At 41.1% G+C, this 16,655-nt stretch overlaps 3 protein-coding genes across 6 annotated transcripts; 1 reads left to right on the top strand and 2 right to left on the bottom strand.

Moving 5' to 3' along the window:
- Positions 1-1,252: 1,252 nt before the first annotated feature.
- Positions 1,253-5,363, bottom strand: LOC129592277 (uncharacterized). The gene is made up of 5 exons (XM_055488270.1): positions 5,029-5,363; positions 3,602-4,162; positions 2,719-3,016; positions 2,195-2,475; positions 1,253-1,989 (listed from the first exon to the last, which is right to left on the bottom strand). The coding sequence occupies exons 2-5, from the start codon at positions 3,886-3,888 to the stop codon at positions 1,680-1,682; spliced, it is 1,176 nt and encodes a 391-aa protein (XP_055344245.1). The 5' UTR covers positions 3,889-4,162; positions 5,029-5,363; the 3' UTR covers positions 1,253-1,679.
- Positions 5,364-6,916: 1,553 nt separating this feature from the next.
- LOC129592322 (uncharacterized) lies at positions 6,917-8,054 on the bottom strand. Of its 4 annotated transcripts, none has more exons than XR_008690960.1 (4): positions 7,806-8,054; positions 7,568-7,740; positions 7,295-7,437; positions 6,917-7,196 (listed from the first exon to the last, which is right to left on the bottom strand). XR_008690960.1 is itself a non-coding variant. In XM_055488334.1 (4 exons), exons 1-4 carry the CDS (start codon positions 7,911-7,913, stop codon positions 7,162-7,164), a joined length of 366 nt encoding a protein of 121 aa, XP_055344309.1. In that variant the 5' UTR covers positions 7,914-8,054; the 3' UTR covers positions 6,917-7,161. The 4 variants fall into 4 exon arrangements, 2 of the variants coding, with proteins under 2 accessions (XP_055344309.1, XP_055344308.1); XR_008690961.1 differs by having other exon boundaries at positions 7,568-7,737; XM_055488334.1 differs by having other exon boundaries at positions 7,388-7,437.
- A 5,590-nt stretch (positions 8,055-13,644) lies between these two features.
- Positions 13,645-15,330, top strand: LOC129592278 (uncharacterized). Its single transcript, XM_055488271.1, has 2 exons — positions 13,645-14,059; positions 14,978-15,330. Exons 1-2 carry the CDS (start codon positions 13,870-13,872, stop codon positions 15,130-15,132), a joined length of 345 nt encoding a protein of 114 aa, XP_055344246.1. The 5' UTR covers positions 13,645-13,869; the 3' UTR covers positions 15,133-15,330.
- Positions 15,331-16,655: the final 1,325 nt, after the last annotated feature.

The following is a 16,655-nucleotide window of genomic DNA, read 5'->3' as shown; positions in this document are numbered from 1 at the left end:
TGGGACAGTCAAAAATATGCAAAGAGGCATTTTAATTATGCAAGCGCTTAGCCGTGCTGTGCACAACATGTTGGCGTGTGGGCCAGTTGCGAACTCAGTTCAACAAGATTAAAATCCCGTTACGTTCAGATTTACATTCACCCACGCAGCGCGACCAGCAGGGATTTAAACTTTGCAACAATTAACAAGGTACCATGGTATACCATGGTCGAAGTTTTATCGCCACAAAGGTCATCACAGCACTTCACAGTGCATTTCGTTATGATTTTTGATAAATTTGATTTCTAAATAAAGCAGCACCAGTTCTAGCGTTGCAGTTACGCTTGCCGACACCAGACCACCGACTCGGTGGCCTGGTGCCGATGAGTACACAGTGCCTAGTTATTTAAGCACGGTGTCCGTTCGTGCGCGATATGGGTTCATTAAGATTCAAAAGCAAACTTTCTGAGGTTTGCTTAGTCGACTTGTGGATCTGTCAAGCTTTTCAAATGGTTGCAACCTGCCACAAAGACCGAAACTGTCTCAATTAAAGGGCTCGAGATTTCGTTAAGTACTTCAAAACTTAAACGCAATACCTCTTCTCTTCCTACCGGTTACTCTTTGATGAGCACCTGTTCTCGATATGTTGCGGAAGGTTACAATTCGCAAGCACACAAAATGTCATCCTGCAGCTTGATTGATTTAGGACCGCTTTGCAGCAGCTTTTTCTGCATCATCGTCCAGTCCTCATAGAAAATATTGAGAAAATTACTTTCCAGCATATTATTTCTCCGCTGAGAGAGAGAGTGCCGACGTCAACGCGGGAAGAGTAATTGAAAATAAGTTTAGCCAAGCGTGGGTTTCTTGAGCCGAACTACTCAACGAGCCGCAGAGACCTCTGCACCTACAGCAAAATACGTATCTGTTGTCCAAAGAATGACTAGACTCGCAGAATACTGTTTTGATAATCAATTTCTTCTATAATAAAGCATCTTACTACCTGTAAAAAGCCTTCTGGAAAGAGTGCATGCCACGGGGCTTGCTGGCAAATTGGCAATATCTTTCAATCGCTGTTATTATGACAAATTTGTAAACGACTTTGGGTAGTACGTTTTCGTACGCACGAGAACTGGTTGGGGTCTTTTAAACTGTTTAGCTTTTATTTTGTTTTTCAAGAATCCGTTGACGTATCAAAGCAAAATTAAATTTTAATCGCCCGCTGCAGCGGGTTTATGCCATTCTGCTCGGCACGTCAGAACGCCTGAAATGAGAAATCCGCACCACCATTATTTTGAATATAGCGAATTCTGCTAGCAGTGTAATAGTAAGCAATTAAATTAATGTACGAAACCGCTTTCGAAACTGTGTACGAAACCCTGTTAGCCGGTGGCAGTTGGCCAGGGCAAGAAAGGCTGATACAATACATACTGAAAAAGTCCAAGCACTATACTTCGCTAAGCAAAAATAATGGTATGCATACTGTCCAGTGACATTATCGAAATGAACAACAGCGTAGAATATTGCGTGGAAGAATACACATGTACAGTGACCGACTTTAGAAATTGTAAAAAAGTATTTCGCAGTGGAAAATTTTAGATGAAACTACATAATTAGGAATTCCAGAGCAGCAGCATATGAAATCGACAACCGGATACGGATTTTCCTGGTACTTTTTTTAATGCAGATTGTGCGCTCCTTCGTCAAGTGCGTGAGCATTTCAACCAGGAGCGATGCGACCGGTAAAGGAAGTGGATAAGCCCTCCGTACAGCCAGACCGTGTAGCAGCTAAGCAGCAACAGGACGACCACCAGTTGATATCGTTCCGGACAAAAACATTCCACCAGCGGCAAAACGGTAAACAACCAGAAGCACATCCGGCTCAAAGCGCTCAGCAGAAGGCGCTGGATTTCGGCCCACAATGCACACACGCAAAAGTCCCCGGGGGTTTTCCGCTGATCCTTGCACAGTTGCATATCCTTAGATACCTTCCACTGACCCATCGGTGGTTCACTGCAGTGGACAACAGAAGTTTGTCATCATTGGCAGGCATCTTCTACCTATGCTCAGTTTAAAATGTACAAGCCATGGAAAAAAAACAATTATTGACCAGTCCTTGGAAAAATTAATAATGAAACCTGCGGACAGGCAAGCGGACAAGCGCATGAATCGCTAGCACTGGGTTATAGCTCTTGATTCGGCGATTCATTAAACTGACCTTTTGCTAACGTTCGTGGCGGTTGTTGACCACCCAGTAAACATGCTGGTGCAGCCTCCAACCAGCATATTGTACAAGGCACACAAGACGAAAATGCCGATGAGGATGTATGGCAAAGCCACCGTGACCAGTATCGAGCCTGTCCACGCCAAGAACAGCCGATTCACGGCTGGGGAGAAGGTCGAGTTGAACAGATCCAGAAGGGTGGCACTGTCGGTGTTCCAGCGCGGATATCCCAAATCGATCCAATATGACAGCATCGCCGTGATGTCACCCATACCCTGCAAAATTCGAATAATTTCTGAACAACTGCGCAAGAACATCCGGAAATAACCGCATATTAATGTGTGTTTGGAAAAAATCGGAAACACGGATTTGAGTCACCGGATAAGCTGCAACTTAATACGCACTGATGGTAACGACTGTGTCCGCCTTTTGTACATGTTGCGGTCCTGACTAAAGGTAAGCACTATAAATCGCTCCTACGGTTTTCGTAGAGTACGTGAATCTGGAGAACGGCATACCGTGGCGTAATTATAGCAGCATTTGGTGCAGTTTTTATATGTCCAGTAACTCCAGTTGCCGGCTTCCGGTGCTGTGAGAGCATGCAGTGCGCGCGCTGTTTGGGGGAAGCGGCTTGACAGAATGTAGGTAAAGCCGGTTAAGACAGTACATTCGAAGAGAAACATCCAGGCTTTTCTGACAAATCGGATCATATACGGCAACGGTTCCATGCCGTTGGAAACGCGTAGTGTGGGTTTCTGCGATTCCGACAATTTGGGCAGTTTATCCATCACAGAGGAAGTTGAACCGCATAACTTTCTGAAAAACCGTGTGCTGCGAAAGTCACAGCGTACAAATAATAATATGTAAGCTCTTACAGCTAATAAATAGATCGCTGATACTTTCCCATCTCACATAATCTTAACAAAGTTAACTATAATGTGATATAATAAAAGCCAAATGTGACACAGGAAGCAGTTACTGGTCGTTGTTAATATTAAAGTGACGTAATAAGTTAGTACTGGCCCGTGTTGGACAGTTTATAAACTATTTCTATGTTGTCCGCCTATTTTGCGTTGCTGCATAAGCTTGCATTTTACGGTGCTGCATTTGCAGGCGCCTCTTGGTTCTCAAACTTTCTACCGGTCTTATGAACAATATTGTTAGTTAATTTTTCCGCATAATTAGTTAATTTCTCCCGCACAATTATACACGAAAACTGAACGTTGTTAAGAAATTAACTGAGTAAGAAAAAGCTGTCTTCGGCTAACATTAATCTTTTTTAAACAGTAAACACTATTTTTCACAACCAATATTATGTAGAAGCATAACCGCAAATTGCATTTTGAAAAAGTAGTACACTGACTTTATCGGCAGGGCTCGGACAGCCGGGATGAAACCCACCTTCTAAAACGGCTCATCCTTGTCCAGTACGTTTCAGTCGTCCACACTCCCCAAATTCTTCCGACACAATGGATACCGATGGCAAAAACCCCGACCACAACGCACGGAAAGATGGCCTGAACACCTACCACACTACTGATCACCGCCAGCATCATTCCCGCCACAGCTACCAGCGGCAGCACACAACCAACGAGCCACACCCAAGGGACACCGAGATACATGATCAGAAACGCGATGTAAGGTCGCCATGGCATGTCTGGATTGACACAGTGCTCGAGACTGTCCATGGTGCGATAGTTCGGATTGAAACCGACGGCCGTCGTAACGCGCCGGCAGTATGACAGGTGACCCGTCCACGGGGCCGAAGTCCAGAACACGTTGACCAGCAGGGACAAAAGAAAGGGAGACCGCCAATACCGCCGTTATGCCCAGCACCGCCACTGTTCCGATGAAGCCCAACGCTGAGTGGCTGGTCGAGGAAACTGTGGCGTTGAAGACCGGGGTGGTGGACAGCGGTAGCCACGGTGATACAATGTCATCCCACTTGCAGCCGTTCATTTTCTGCATACCAAGAAAAACTCTAACCTGAGTTATAAAGCAACCATTTAGTAAGCAGAGAAAAACGTGTTGCGGAAATGTTATTTTGTCATTCCCGGAAGGTAAAAGAAAAGCACTGCGCGTACGAAGAAATGAACATAATAAAGCGCCTGTTCTGCTGATTCCGTAAAGTACAGAGTTTTTACAAAATTATACACACGGCCGTCTTCTGTTATTTTCCCTTTAGCAAACTCTCCGAAGTCTCTCCGAAAACTCTCCAGTTATGTGGTTTGTAGACAGCGGTCTGGATGCCGTTTGTTCACGGATCATCCGGTTAGCAAAACATGGAAAATCAACGGGAACAAAAAGTTTAAGCGTATTACTATCGTGCAAAAAAAACAAAGGTTTTAATTCGAATATGTAGGAAATTTTGCTGTTAGAAGCACAACATTCAAGGCGAAATTATAAAAACTTATTTCAAAAGTTGGAAAAAAGTCAGAAATATTGATTTCGTTATGAGTATTAACAGGCAATTTCAAGACAACTGAATGTGCACGATGATGCGCTTAAACTTTTTTTCCTTTCTTAATTAAACTTTTATGTACTTTTTGCCATATCTTACCAGCCGGCTGATGTGCGTACAAGCAGTTTTCATACCAAAATGTGCAGAACTCATTAGGCTGTAAAATTACACAGAAAGATATAAAAAGTTTTAAGTTCGCGACAGCGAGGGTCAATGTATTTATACGAAATCGCCACCAGGTGTTGGGGCATTCATCCGATTAATTAGAAGTTAACATTCCGATTGAGCGATAGGTACAAAATTATTAATGTTTAACGCTAACTAGCACCAGCACACGCTAATTATGTATGTAAACAGAATTACTTACGTAACCGGAGAACACTTGTAGGATTTCATCCAAACCGGATGGGTGGTCGGGATCTACTCGCGTGTCTTGCCACTCAGGGAAAATGCGTGTGCCAAACTTCAGCGATAGATGACATCCCAAAAAGAGCACAAACATGGCTTCTGTCATGATTTCCTGGTAGGCCCACGCCCGGTCGCGATGCAAGGAACTGAAGATGGTTTTCTGAATTCTGTACATGACGGTGAATTTTTAAGCAAAATCAGACAGAAAGCGGGAGAAAATGAATTCGCTTGATCAGGATTTCTGTTCCTGCACCATCTACAATTTAACCGAAGAAACCCGCAACTGTACCTTGGACTTGGAGAAGCAATTTTGAACTACATAAACCGACTCAAAGGCAGAGTTTTCGGTAAATGTGGCACCCGGCCGTCTTTGTAGCCACAGAATCGCAGTAAAAAACTGTGCGATACGCACACCGTGTGCATGCATGAATATTCATCAGTACTTTATTACTAGTATTAGCATTATTGGGCCGTTATGGACAGTTTTAATCATTTGAAATGATTGAAATCACTGTTTTATTTTTAGCCTTTTTGCGGGGGTATGTAGATTTGTTTTCAGCGGGAGCAGTCGACTGGAATCGGTATGGCAATTACTGCTTTGCAAAACAAACAATTCTGCCCCACAGCTGTATTCCTGGGAACAAGGATCCGATAAGAGTAATGGCGTATTTACCAGCGAATAACAAACCCGCAGCATGCCTTCCCTTTTTGTAGATTATGACTCTCAGTTAATATCACGCCGGTATTTGTGTGTATGAGAATTTCAGCTAATTTTTAACTGCTGCACAAAAACACGCTGGCAAATAAAAATGCAAAAATAAACCCATTTACAAAATTCTCTTCTATCTATTTGGCCAACGTTCGCTTTGTTTTACAACAAAACGAGGTAACGAAACGTTCTGTCGTGTGGAACTGGCAAAAACTTGGAAATTTTGTAAAATTAAAAAGATGGGGTTGGAAATTTTACTTGTTGCTCTGGTACCGTAGTAACGCGTAGAAAGAGCAGACCGGCGATGTTTGCACCGAGTTTAACTTCCGGATACCGTCACCACAAACAATAAAGGCTGATTGTGGCGCGTCTAAGTAATCCCGTTACTAAGTGGTCCGCAGGAGTATAATTTTGGTTTCTGTATTATCGAGTTTGGTACATGTTTCTGCCGGGGCGCCAAACTCACGATAATATAGCTTTCGTCCCAGAAAAATTTATTTCGTTCGCCTACTATTGCTAATGTTACCGCTTCCGAAGTCCACTGTGGACGCTGGAACACCGGCTGCTGGTACTCTCGTGATTGGCTGTGTGCGATGACTGTGGGTCAGCGGGAAGCCGACCGACCGGGGACCGGCTAAAGAGAGCGACCAGATCCCTGAGCAAACCGAATACCCCTTTATTGAGTTAACGCGAAATAACAACAGAAGAAAACAGTAGGGTGTGGCGGGTGGTAAAAGAACAAGATCACTCGCGCGCACACAACTGCCTGTTTTCTTTGTGACGTTTTTGTGGCAGATAATTAGTAAATCATTCTCAGTTTACCAGCTATTCAGAATGTGGAATTTACGTTGTCAAGCGACTTAGCCAGCGTTAGTCCAGTATACCATAAAGACCATCTGATAGCGGCGTACAAACAAAATGTATATACGGTTATCAAGACATATGTACAGTCCTTCGTCTTCTTATACATGCTTTTGCCTGCTTATTATTTACTGCTTTGTCTGTTGTGGTGCGCCGTTGTCAGCTGCTTTAGCGGAATGGTAGCGTACAGGGGATCCGCTGTCGGCGGACAGTTACTGGTATTTCTCGTGAGAATCTTAAAAAGGACGGTTTATTACGGCACATAATTCTTTAAACGGCTCATTTAACGGCGCACGCCGTCACAGATACCGCATCGTTTTACATAAAAGTGATAAAACAGTAAAATAACAGGGTGCGACTAATTGATAAAATATCGGAGGTGCATATTACGTGCTCTGGAAAACTGTGCGGTTGAAGTATGTGACACCATGTGAAAAGGATGAACGAATCATAGAACGACTTCGAGCCAAAATTAATCAGAAGTATTTGCGAAGTGTTTCAGAGGAGCAACGTTCCAAAAGGTCATCGGCATGTGCGTCGTGCAATATTCGTTGGCCCTGAAACCCGTAATCCGTAAATGCCCAAATGAAGTTATGTATTGTACAGCAAATCAGGTTTCCCCGGTTACTCAAAACATCAAGTTTTGTTAGGCTACCCAGTCACTAAGCAGTGGACTTGAGCTAAGGTAACGCGGACAATTACGCAGCAGGCGCAGCGCGAGGTCGTCCGAAGCTATCCGTCGTCATACCGTGAAACTTCACTTCGTTCGGTGGATAATCGCTAAAAGTCGAGGAAAACCTGAGAAAGGATCACGTTAACCACTCTTCAAAAGAAACGGTAATGCTGAGTGAACGCCACTAAAAAGACACTAGTATCGTGTGCATCAACAGATTGAGATTTCTTTATACATAATACAATTTCTTCTTACCGTCCGTCCTCAATTCGTAACTTTTTCGGAACGGATTCAACCTGAGCTTCGAAGAAGAAAGCGTTGTCCTCCTCGCAACAGCCTCCAAATAACATCAGGGTATCGAGTGCACAGTTTTTCGCTGTGTAGGCGCGCGTGCGATACTGATTACTGCTCGTGCAGCTCGATATCTGCTGCGAAAGGTCACAACTCCATGCAAACATATTGCCAAGAAAATTTCGCCTTAAAGCTCGCTTACCTGGGGATTGTTTCGCAGTAGCTGTGCATGCATCATCGTCATATCTTCATGGAAGCCACAAGGAAAATGGTAATTGTGCATGCTAGTCGTCAGTTGAGAGAACGCCATGATGTCGATGCGGAAAGAAATCGAAGGTAAGTTCACAGTTTACACCAAGTTTTCAACTTTCTGAACCGAGTGGCGAACACACTGCAGTCTATACAGTTTCGGTTTATTCCTCTGAACATGCACTGTGTGTTCAAAGGGTAAATCGATTCGCAGAATAATGTGTTGGTGATTTCTTCTTTATTATAGCTTTCTGTGAATACAAGGTTGCCAATAACTGCTGCGAGGAACATGTGACAGTACCCTACAGTCGCTATTAATAGGTCAAACTTGGAAGGTTATCGTCATTAACAGAGTAGTTCTTAATCGACTACAAAATAATCGACTAGATAGAAGATTTATGCACTGTAATTATCGCAAAATGAGCTCGACATGGCTTGATTTCGTCATTCAAAGAAATGTAATTAAAACTCACCACATGAGCCAATTAATGCACGATACAGTGCCGTATACGGGATATACGAGGACTGAGGAATGCACGGATGGGTAATACATATTTTGATGCGTGAAAATATTTTTTTAGTTAAAAGCGCATTATAAATGTCCTTTGAGAGTAATTCGTTTTAAAAACTATTTTCCCTTAAAAGAAGTGCTGTTCTTAACTTTGGTCATTATACGGCTGCGTCGGATTATTGCCCTATAAATCAAAGAACAGGAAGGGTAATTTTTTTTGCATAGAAATGGTTTTCGCGTTAAAAAAGCGCAGTTTTGAACTATGACGGATTAAAGCTCGACTGATTAATAGTGAACGAGTAATAAGTGCTGGTACGGTACTACTTGTTCTGGGTCTGGACGAGATTGTTTTACTACCTGACAGGCGAACTGAATCGTAAATTTCCATGGCCAGGCCACCCAAAAGATATTACGAGTTTTCGATGGACATTTTTTTGCTTATAATTCCTGCACCCCAAATTATGGCTGTCTATCTACATGTGCATCCATAGGTGGTGTTGGGCAGTCATGCGAGACTATAGATCCCAACGGCTACGCTTCATATTAACTTTAAAATCAGCAACAAATCATTTTATAAATCAGTAAATTCTGCTGTATGATTCCAGTCATGCAGTTTTATTATTATCTGTACGCGTGCGCGAAGAATCTTACCAGGGCTCGGTCACCACCTCCCCCCTCAGAAAAATCTCGTTTTTTGTTTGAAGACACAATAGGTATGGGGAACACTTAAAAAAATACTTTCATCGGCAATGGTCCAGTGGGCGTGGCCAAACACGAATTTAATGGTTGACATTGCTGCATGTATTGCCATTGCAGTATTGTTGTATTGCACATACGGTATTGCAGATTACACTGATAAATTTATTTTGCGAATTCTGTGGTGTTAACACTGTAGTTTTACTCCTTGATTTGATTTACTTCCTAACTCACTGTTTTGAAAAATTAAAATTGTCAGAGAACGCGCCAGTGGCGGCTGTACAGCCTGTACTGAAACCCGAACAGACCGTGTGCTGCAAATCCATGCATTTTAGAGCTTGATACGTGGCGAGACTCTTTAAAAATGTTTCTTTTTCAAAACAGTGAATGAGGAAGCAAAATCAGATCAAGGAGTAAAACTATTGTGGTAATGGATACCATAGAACTCGCAAAATAAATTTATCAATGTAATCTGTAGCACCATGATTATGTACAGCAATACGGCAGTGGCAATACGTGCAATAATGTCAACCATGGCAATACATGCAATAATGTCAACCATTAAATTCGTGTTTGGCCACGCCCACTGGACCATTGCCGATGAAAGTATTTTTTTAAGTGTTCCCCATACCTATCGTGTCTTCAAACAAAAGATGAGATTTTTCTGAGGGGGGAGGTGGTGACCGGGCCCTGGTTAGTGCTAACGTATACAAAGCGTATAATTAAAAGTACTTATAAAAACACCGAATTACTTAATCATCAGCAGCCATGCCGGCACATGATAAGGTTTGTCGCAGATGCTGATGCTCAAAACTTGCGTTTCTCATGTGCTTTAAAGCCGCTCTTTTTCACGTGCAGCATATGTATTAGAAAGCTGCAGTTTATACAGCTCTGTGGAATAAATTTCTTTCTGTTTTTATGCTAGGTCTGCATTTCCCACCGGTCCCCTTGTCCGATCCTGATTGGCCTTTCTTGTCACCGGCGGTCACTCGGCTTGGTTGACAAATGACAATCTAGCATATAAGCGAGTGTTGTACAGAACATCTATGAACATCTTGTGGACATCACTGAATGAACAACTGCAGATGTGTCTGAGTTGGTTCGTTAGTACAGTTAGTACGGTAGCCAGTTATCACTTTCCTACAGACCACTATTTAAAATCTTAAGAAATAGACATATGCCAATAAATTGGACATTGTCTGGGAAAGTTAATAAACTTAAAAACTGACGGTAACTGGACAGGACAAGCTTTGCTAAAAAACCTACAGATAAAAAAGTTGTCCTGGCTAAAGTTAGACGTGTATGTCCGAAACGCTCATCGCACTACGACAATACTACGTCGAAAAACCGTATCTGTAGCTATAAAAAACGCTGCCGAGATGGCAGAAACTGGATACGATATAAATCCTTTTAAAAAACAGAAATTAAGTCCAGCTTTGTCCTGTGCCATCATCAAGCGTGCAAGATTTACAGTACTCGTGTTTATCTCACCTTTTGCGATTATTACTGCTAAAATTTTGTAATGCATCCAATTTTAATAATTTTCTGTTAACACCGATCGGTATTCGTACAGTAACATTCACATTCATGCAGGTTGAATTAGGAGAGATCAGCAAGGCGGCGGTTTGTGGTAGCAAACGCATGCAGTAATATGCTAGTCTTCTGTCATGTACCGTGTAGCATAAGTATTAAATTTTACCAATACAGTGTACAATACAGTATTTGTTATGTACAATACAGTACACATTATACAGTACAGTATGTGTACATTACAGTACACATTATACAATACAGTCTGTCAGTAATTACAATTCAGTATACAATGGATACTAAAACATGCGCGCCGAAATTATACTGTACAACGTTACGTTACGACATTAAAGCGTTGGTCAAGTGAACAAAGGAAACTGAGTTTGCCGTTCTAATTCCGCATGCCTTGTTTCCGGTTTATATTAATTAAATGGATTAGTATTTTGTATGATAACGATTTCATTGATCAGGCAGCCTTGAAGCAGTACTCGAAGTAGCTATGATAAAGAAGTTCCTGCCTGTCTATTCTTTTCTGACTGTCGTTAATGCTAGAAAGATAACAATGTACAAGCTGAAGCCGCATGTGTCTCATTCGTATTACGTAAGAACCAGACACGAAGGCATTCTTGTTACACAAAAAATTTAATATGGATGAGAAAAAAATATTTATTTTGTGCAGACGGCATGTTGTAATATCGCAATGGAATCCAATATTTTCTGTTATACTATAATAGCACAATGTAAACAAAATGTGCTTATACCTGTAGTTTCCGCCAAAGAACCGGTAGCCGGCAAAACAAATCAGGAAGCGAAGCAACACAACCGGTTTTTTCTTACACTACAAAGCAATCGATGCTGCAAATTTAAGCAGTCGACCATATTTTTTTCTGAAAAATATTTGGAATTAGGCTTTTACAGACACACGCAGTATCTTTATACAAAATTTCAAACTAGTCACGAAACGGTCTCAACCATGTCACTGATCACCAATTTTCTGCTTATTTCGCTCCTCTGCTGTCTGATCGTATTTGCTGGTGGACCATCAAAATCTGGCGCTGATAAAGGAAGTAAACCGGAAATAGGTGTTAAAAATGCTTCGACATCGTTCCTATCACGCTCAAATCGGGCAAACAACTTAAGGCAGGATACAAAAATGTCGGCAAATGTTCCTGTGCAGATGCCAAAAAGGAGGCGGATGAGATTGCTAAACATAGTAAGACCGGAGAAATACGAAAATTGGACCTGTATTAAATAATAAATACCATAAAATAAATATTTGTGTTTCTGGACTTTGCTTATCAGTTTCTAGAAAGAAAGCATTTTTCAACATCATGTGACATTTATGCTGACTGATATTTACAATAAAATTTTATTTATTTGATGGCGCTGTTTTTTCCACATTTTTTTCTCGTATATACTGTAGTATATACCAGCAGCTTTTACTTACACGGTTTCGTGTTTATGCGGTGCTTTTCCCTCGATCCAATTTAAGTTAACATTCTTATTCTACAAATTCTGAAACAATTATCAACTTGAAGTATGTATACAAATTTAAAACCCTTTCGATAAGAGATGCAAGGTAGCCGCACGGTGCGGCAGTGTGGTATGGTTTTGTTTCCAAAATTTTTCATGCTTTCCGTTTTTTAGTTTTGTATTTATGATATAATTTTTCAGTTTACACCACGCCGCAACATCTGTGTTTTTTAGTTTCAGACCAGTTTAACCCTGCTTGCGACAAGTCGGGCGCCTTCAAAGCCCAACAGCTCATGATGGTCGGTGGTTTCTGTGTGGACACCAAGACAGGCGACCAAATTAGTGAACCGCAACGCGATCGCAACTTCAAGTGCTAAGAGTCCTGGCAATGCCCGGATTTTCGGTTACCAGGTTATTTCGTCAAGAGGGACCCGTAAATTTTTTCAAATGGAAGAACGCTGTCCCTAAAACACGTTTCAAATGAACAAACGATACACGATCTGAACGGAATATAATTTTTAATTTGAATCTCGACGTTTCCGGTTTTCCGTTTTCGACGTGCACGTTCCCTAAAAACTGCCAAAAAATATGTTTTTGTGCGCCACATTCATCGCACAGTCGTTGCAAGTTACTGAAATAACTCGAATTCCTATTGCTGGAAGTTGCAAATGACACTTATAATTACCTGCTTGGTCCTGGCGTCTATGACGAGTGCGAGTACCTTCGAAATTTCTCAATAGTACTTGTACATGTTGTAATATCGCCGTCGAATCCAGTATTTTCTGTTAATAACACAATGTAAAAAAACGTACTCATTCCTGTACTTTCCGTCAAACCACCGGTAGGCCGCAAAACAAATCGGAAACAATACAACCGGTTTTTTTCTTACACTACAAAGCAATCGCAATCGATGCTGCAAATTTAAGCCATTAAGCGATTAATTTAAACAATTTTAGTCTTAATTCCGGTTTCGTAGATCGTAAATGAACCTGCCGCTAAATTATAGTAGGGCCGGCTAAATCATGCAGTAATTCACCGCTGTATATAGTAATCAGGCTTACTGTTAATTTCTCGTAATTATGCCGTACTGTTGATTTGCTTACTATACCGGCATTCACCACTTCTTTGTGCTCTTTACAATTAAGCTGGCTACCATTTTGGATTTTTTTTTATTTTTTGTTCTTATGTTTTCTGTACTTTTTTTTATTCATCCATCTTCTTTTCTTTTCTCTCGGTTTTAATACTTTATTTTCGTTGTTCTCATTTTACTTATTTTCACGTACCCCGAGACGAATTCGGATTCGTATACAGAGTATATATACTGTACATGGATTTTATCTTTTTAGCGCCATTACGGTCTTCGCCGCGGGATCCCGCGGCAAATTGAGACCGTATTGTCGCTCGAAAAATGAGACGTGCCATTGCCACGTAGACAATAATCGTATTTCATACCCAAAATTCGGTGTAAGAGTTTAAAAAATGTAACTACTTAAGGAATCAATTAGCTACAGACCGGTCGCTTTTGGCAGATGCGGGTAATTAACCATCGAGTTCTTGGCACGAATGGGAGTTGGAAGATTCGACAAATAAAAAAAAAACACGGCCGAAAACGACGGCCATTAGCAGCTATAACAGGCGAATCGATCCGGTTGAGTAATTTTTTGGTGATTGTATATACAGATATGCGGTTTGCTTGGAGCGTTTTCGGTGATCATAAAAACAATCGCCGGTGGTCCAAGCGCAGCAGTATTCCTCTTTAATTTTTCCAATTTTTGTGGTGAAATCAGCGTTACTGGAGGTATCAGAAATGTCGCTCGCCGTTCAACTTATACTGCTGTCCGTCGTTTGCGCTGCTGTGGTTAGTGCCAAGCCTCCCAAGTCGGACTGCTTTTCGTTCGAGACGATTCGAGGAAAAGACGGCAAGTCCTTCCAAGGGGAAAAGAACGTTGGGAAGTGCACGTGCAAGCAGGCTCGTGATCAGGCCTTATCCCAGCACAGTAAGCGCGCTTCTTTCTTTTATAATTTTCCTGCAATGTATTAGTACCGTATATTCCATTCCCGCTATCTGGAAACTTACATAGAAGTAAATGTTTATGCAAAATCAGTAGATGTGAAGTACAATCCTATGCACATACATGATACATGTACAATGTACGACAAAAAGAAGTTGATGGCTGGTTTTTAAAATATATTGCGCAGACAAGCGCTTCTCTGTTCAGGCCCAGTGCAGGCGATGTGATGCGCGTTGTACAGTTTGTTCTGCCACCCATTTCTCGTGAATTGCGAAATAGAATCGCCCAACCAATATCTCAAAAGATCCAGAAAAAAATTACAAAATTTCTGATTCCAAACAAGTGGCAATTTATGGGAAACTGAACAAATTATCATTGCTTGTTTCTCTCATTTACTTAAGCATAGGCTGAAGGCCAAACAATTTTGCGCACAGTTTCTTTGCTGTGTCTACGAGAAGGCAGAATGGCTAGAATTTGTGTTATTTGCCATAAACAGCAACATGTTTAGTATCAAAAAGTTTTGAATTTTTTTCTACGCCTTTTGATATGCAATTTGTATAGTTGCATTCCAAAATTCACGGAGCGCGAGCGTTTGAAAGTAGCGTGCAACGAAAGAAGTAAGCGTCCAAGTGTTACTGGTGGCGTGTCGTTGCGAGGTTATTTTTGAACCGCGGACCGACCGATCGGTTCAACTTCTTTTTGTCGTCCATTGTACGTGCGCAATATCTGTACTTTTACATACAATAATTACGTACATTATTATTATAACTTGTTAGAAAAGTGAATATTTAAGATGTTATTTTGTTATCACGATGTGCTAACTGGTAAGTACAAGGTAATTATAAAGTTACATACAGATATACGGCTAAATGCAATTTATACCAAATGCGACGCTTATTTTAGTCGCCGATAAATGGGTGCCGGCTTGTGACGACACCGGGAAATTCCAGGCTAAACAGCAGGACATGGTGGGAGCTTTCTGTCTGGATGTCAATACCGGAAACCAGGTCGCTGAGAAAATTATCACCCGTCAGCAGTGGAAGGTCAAATGTCCATAGACGCATGTTGCTGCTATGACTGCATCATCAGTCTGCATGTAACATAAATCAGTGTACCGTACAACTTTTGCAAGAAATTGACATCCCAAAATATTATGTTGTTGCCATTCAATGCTAATGATGCATTAACACAGTGCACGTTTAAAAAAATGCCAACCTTTACGAACGATCCGGTAAATAAAAGCAATGCAACATCTGCGAGCTCGATTTGCCTTTACTTCACGATATTCGTGTTTATTAGTTTTAAGTCAAATTAATTCAGTAATTGATCTAGTAATATATTTTGCAAGGCAATAACAACAGAAGTAGCATGTATGTACTTGTACAATAGAAATATGAATGCAGTACAGTGTATGTATACATTATTGTACAGTACCTACGCAGTATAAACCAACTTGTACGCAGCAAACTTCGTATAAGCTGGATTTCCGGTCATGGTATCTAAAAAACGTACGCATGAGAACGGTTGTACGAAGTACAATCTTATGAAACAAGAATTTTGAAACTCCACTTGCCAGATAGCACTTTTGAAAAAAATCGATGTTCACCGTTTAGCCATTATAAAATTATAAACAAATTATATTAAATTTCCCAATAACTTGATACTATCATAATAATTATGAATTGTGCTTTTAGGGCTCTGACGTGGCCAAATAAATAAACAGCGGCAGATTACCGATTATTATTATTATTATCATCGTTATTATCGCAATACAGTAACCATAAACTACGCAGCGAACCAGGAGGAGGGTCCAAAACGACAAGCTGTACGGCCTATACGAACTAGATTATCACCAGGTATTGATTACAACCAAGCCAAACGTGACATCTACGAAAGGCCGCAAAATCGTGGTTTTCTGCGTACGTAATGCAGGATGCCGGTATAGCAAATAAAATGGAGACATAGGTACATTATACGACTTATTTCATACACAAATTGATTACAACAGCCGACAACATCCTGGAAAGCCGCAAAGTCGCCCGGTTTTCGTCCTGTTATTACAAGTGTTGCCGGTATAGCAAATAAGAAATACAGATACGAGCATAACACAGCACATGGTATTGTAATACAGTACACTGAGTGCAGTACGTACAAGTGTTGCCGGTATAGCAAATAAGAAATACGAGCATAACACAGCACATGCATTGTACAGTTGCTGGTACAGTGCAGTACGCAAATAAGTTGCCGGTATAGCAAATAAGAAATACGAGCATAACACGTTACATGCATATTGTAATACAGTACACTGAGTGCAGTACGTGCAAGTGTTGCCGGTATAGCAAATAAGAAAACATATTATAACACTTACGGCATTGTAATACAGCACTGAGTGCAGTACGTACAAGTGTTGCCGGTATAGCAAATAAGAAATACGAGCATAACACAGCACATGGTGTTGTAATACAAATAACAGAGTGCAGTACGCACGTGTTGTGCATGGTAAAATAAGAAAATAAATAACACTGGTATCAGTATACAGTACACAGTACAAGTGCACAAGTGTTGCCCATAGCAAGTAAGA

The sequence above is a fragment of the Paramacrobiotus metropolitanus genome, unplaced genomic scaffold (assembly GCF_019649055.1).
Source record: "Paramacrobiotus metropolitanus isolate TYO unplaced genomic scaffold, Prichtersi_v1.0 Parri_scaffold0000051, whole genome shotgun sequence".
NCBI classification, from domain to species: domain Eukaryota; kingdom Metazoa; phylum Tardigrada; class Eutardigrada; order Parachela; family Macrobiotidae; genus Paramacrobiotus; species Paramacrobiotus metropolitanus.
This window is presented reverse-complemented; position numbering and strand designations above follow the sequence as displayed.

Bases quoted from the DNA above. Each gene is read 5' to 3' on its own strand.
- LOC129592278 (XM_055488271.1), top strand. From the start codon at position 13,870: ATGTCGCTCGCCGTTCAACTTATACTGCTGTCCGTCGTTTGCGCTGCT. The intron at 14,060-14,977 runs GTAAGCGCGCTT...CGCTTATTTTAG, and splicing joins TCAGGCCTTATCCCAGCACA to TCGCCGATAAATGGGTGCCG.
- LOC129592277 (XM_055488270.1), bottom strand. From the start codon at position 3,888: ATGGACAGTCTCGAGCACTGTGTCAATCCAGACATGCCATGGCGACCT. The intron at 3,017-3,601 runs GTGGGTTTCATC...ACGGTTTTTCAG, and splicing joins AGGATGAGCCGTTTTAGAAG to AAAGTTATGCGGTTCAACTT. The intron at 2,476-2,718 runs GTATGCCGTTCT...CGAATTTTGCAG, and splicing joins GCTGCTATAATTACGCCACG to GGTATGGGTGACATCACGGC.
- LOC129592322 (XM_055488333.1), bottom strand. From the start codon at position 7,913: ATGGCGTTCTCTCAACTGACGACTAGCATGCACAATTACCATTTTCCT. The intron at 7,741-7,805 runs GTAAGCGAGCTT...GACCTTTCGCAG, and splicing joins TACTGCGAAACAATCCCCAG to CAGATATCGAGCTGCACGAG. The intron at 7,438-7,567 runs GTAAGAAGAAAT...ATCCTTTCTCAG, and splicing joins TTACGAATTGAGGACGGACG to GTTTTCCTCGACTTTTAGCG.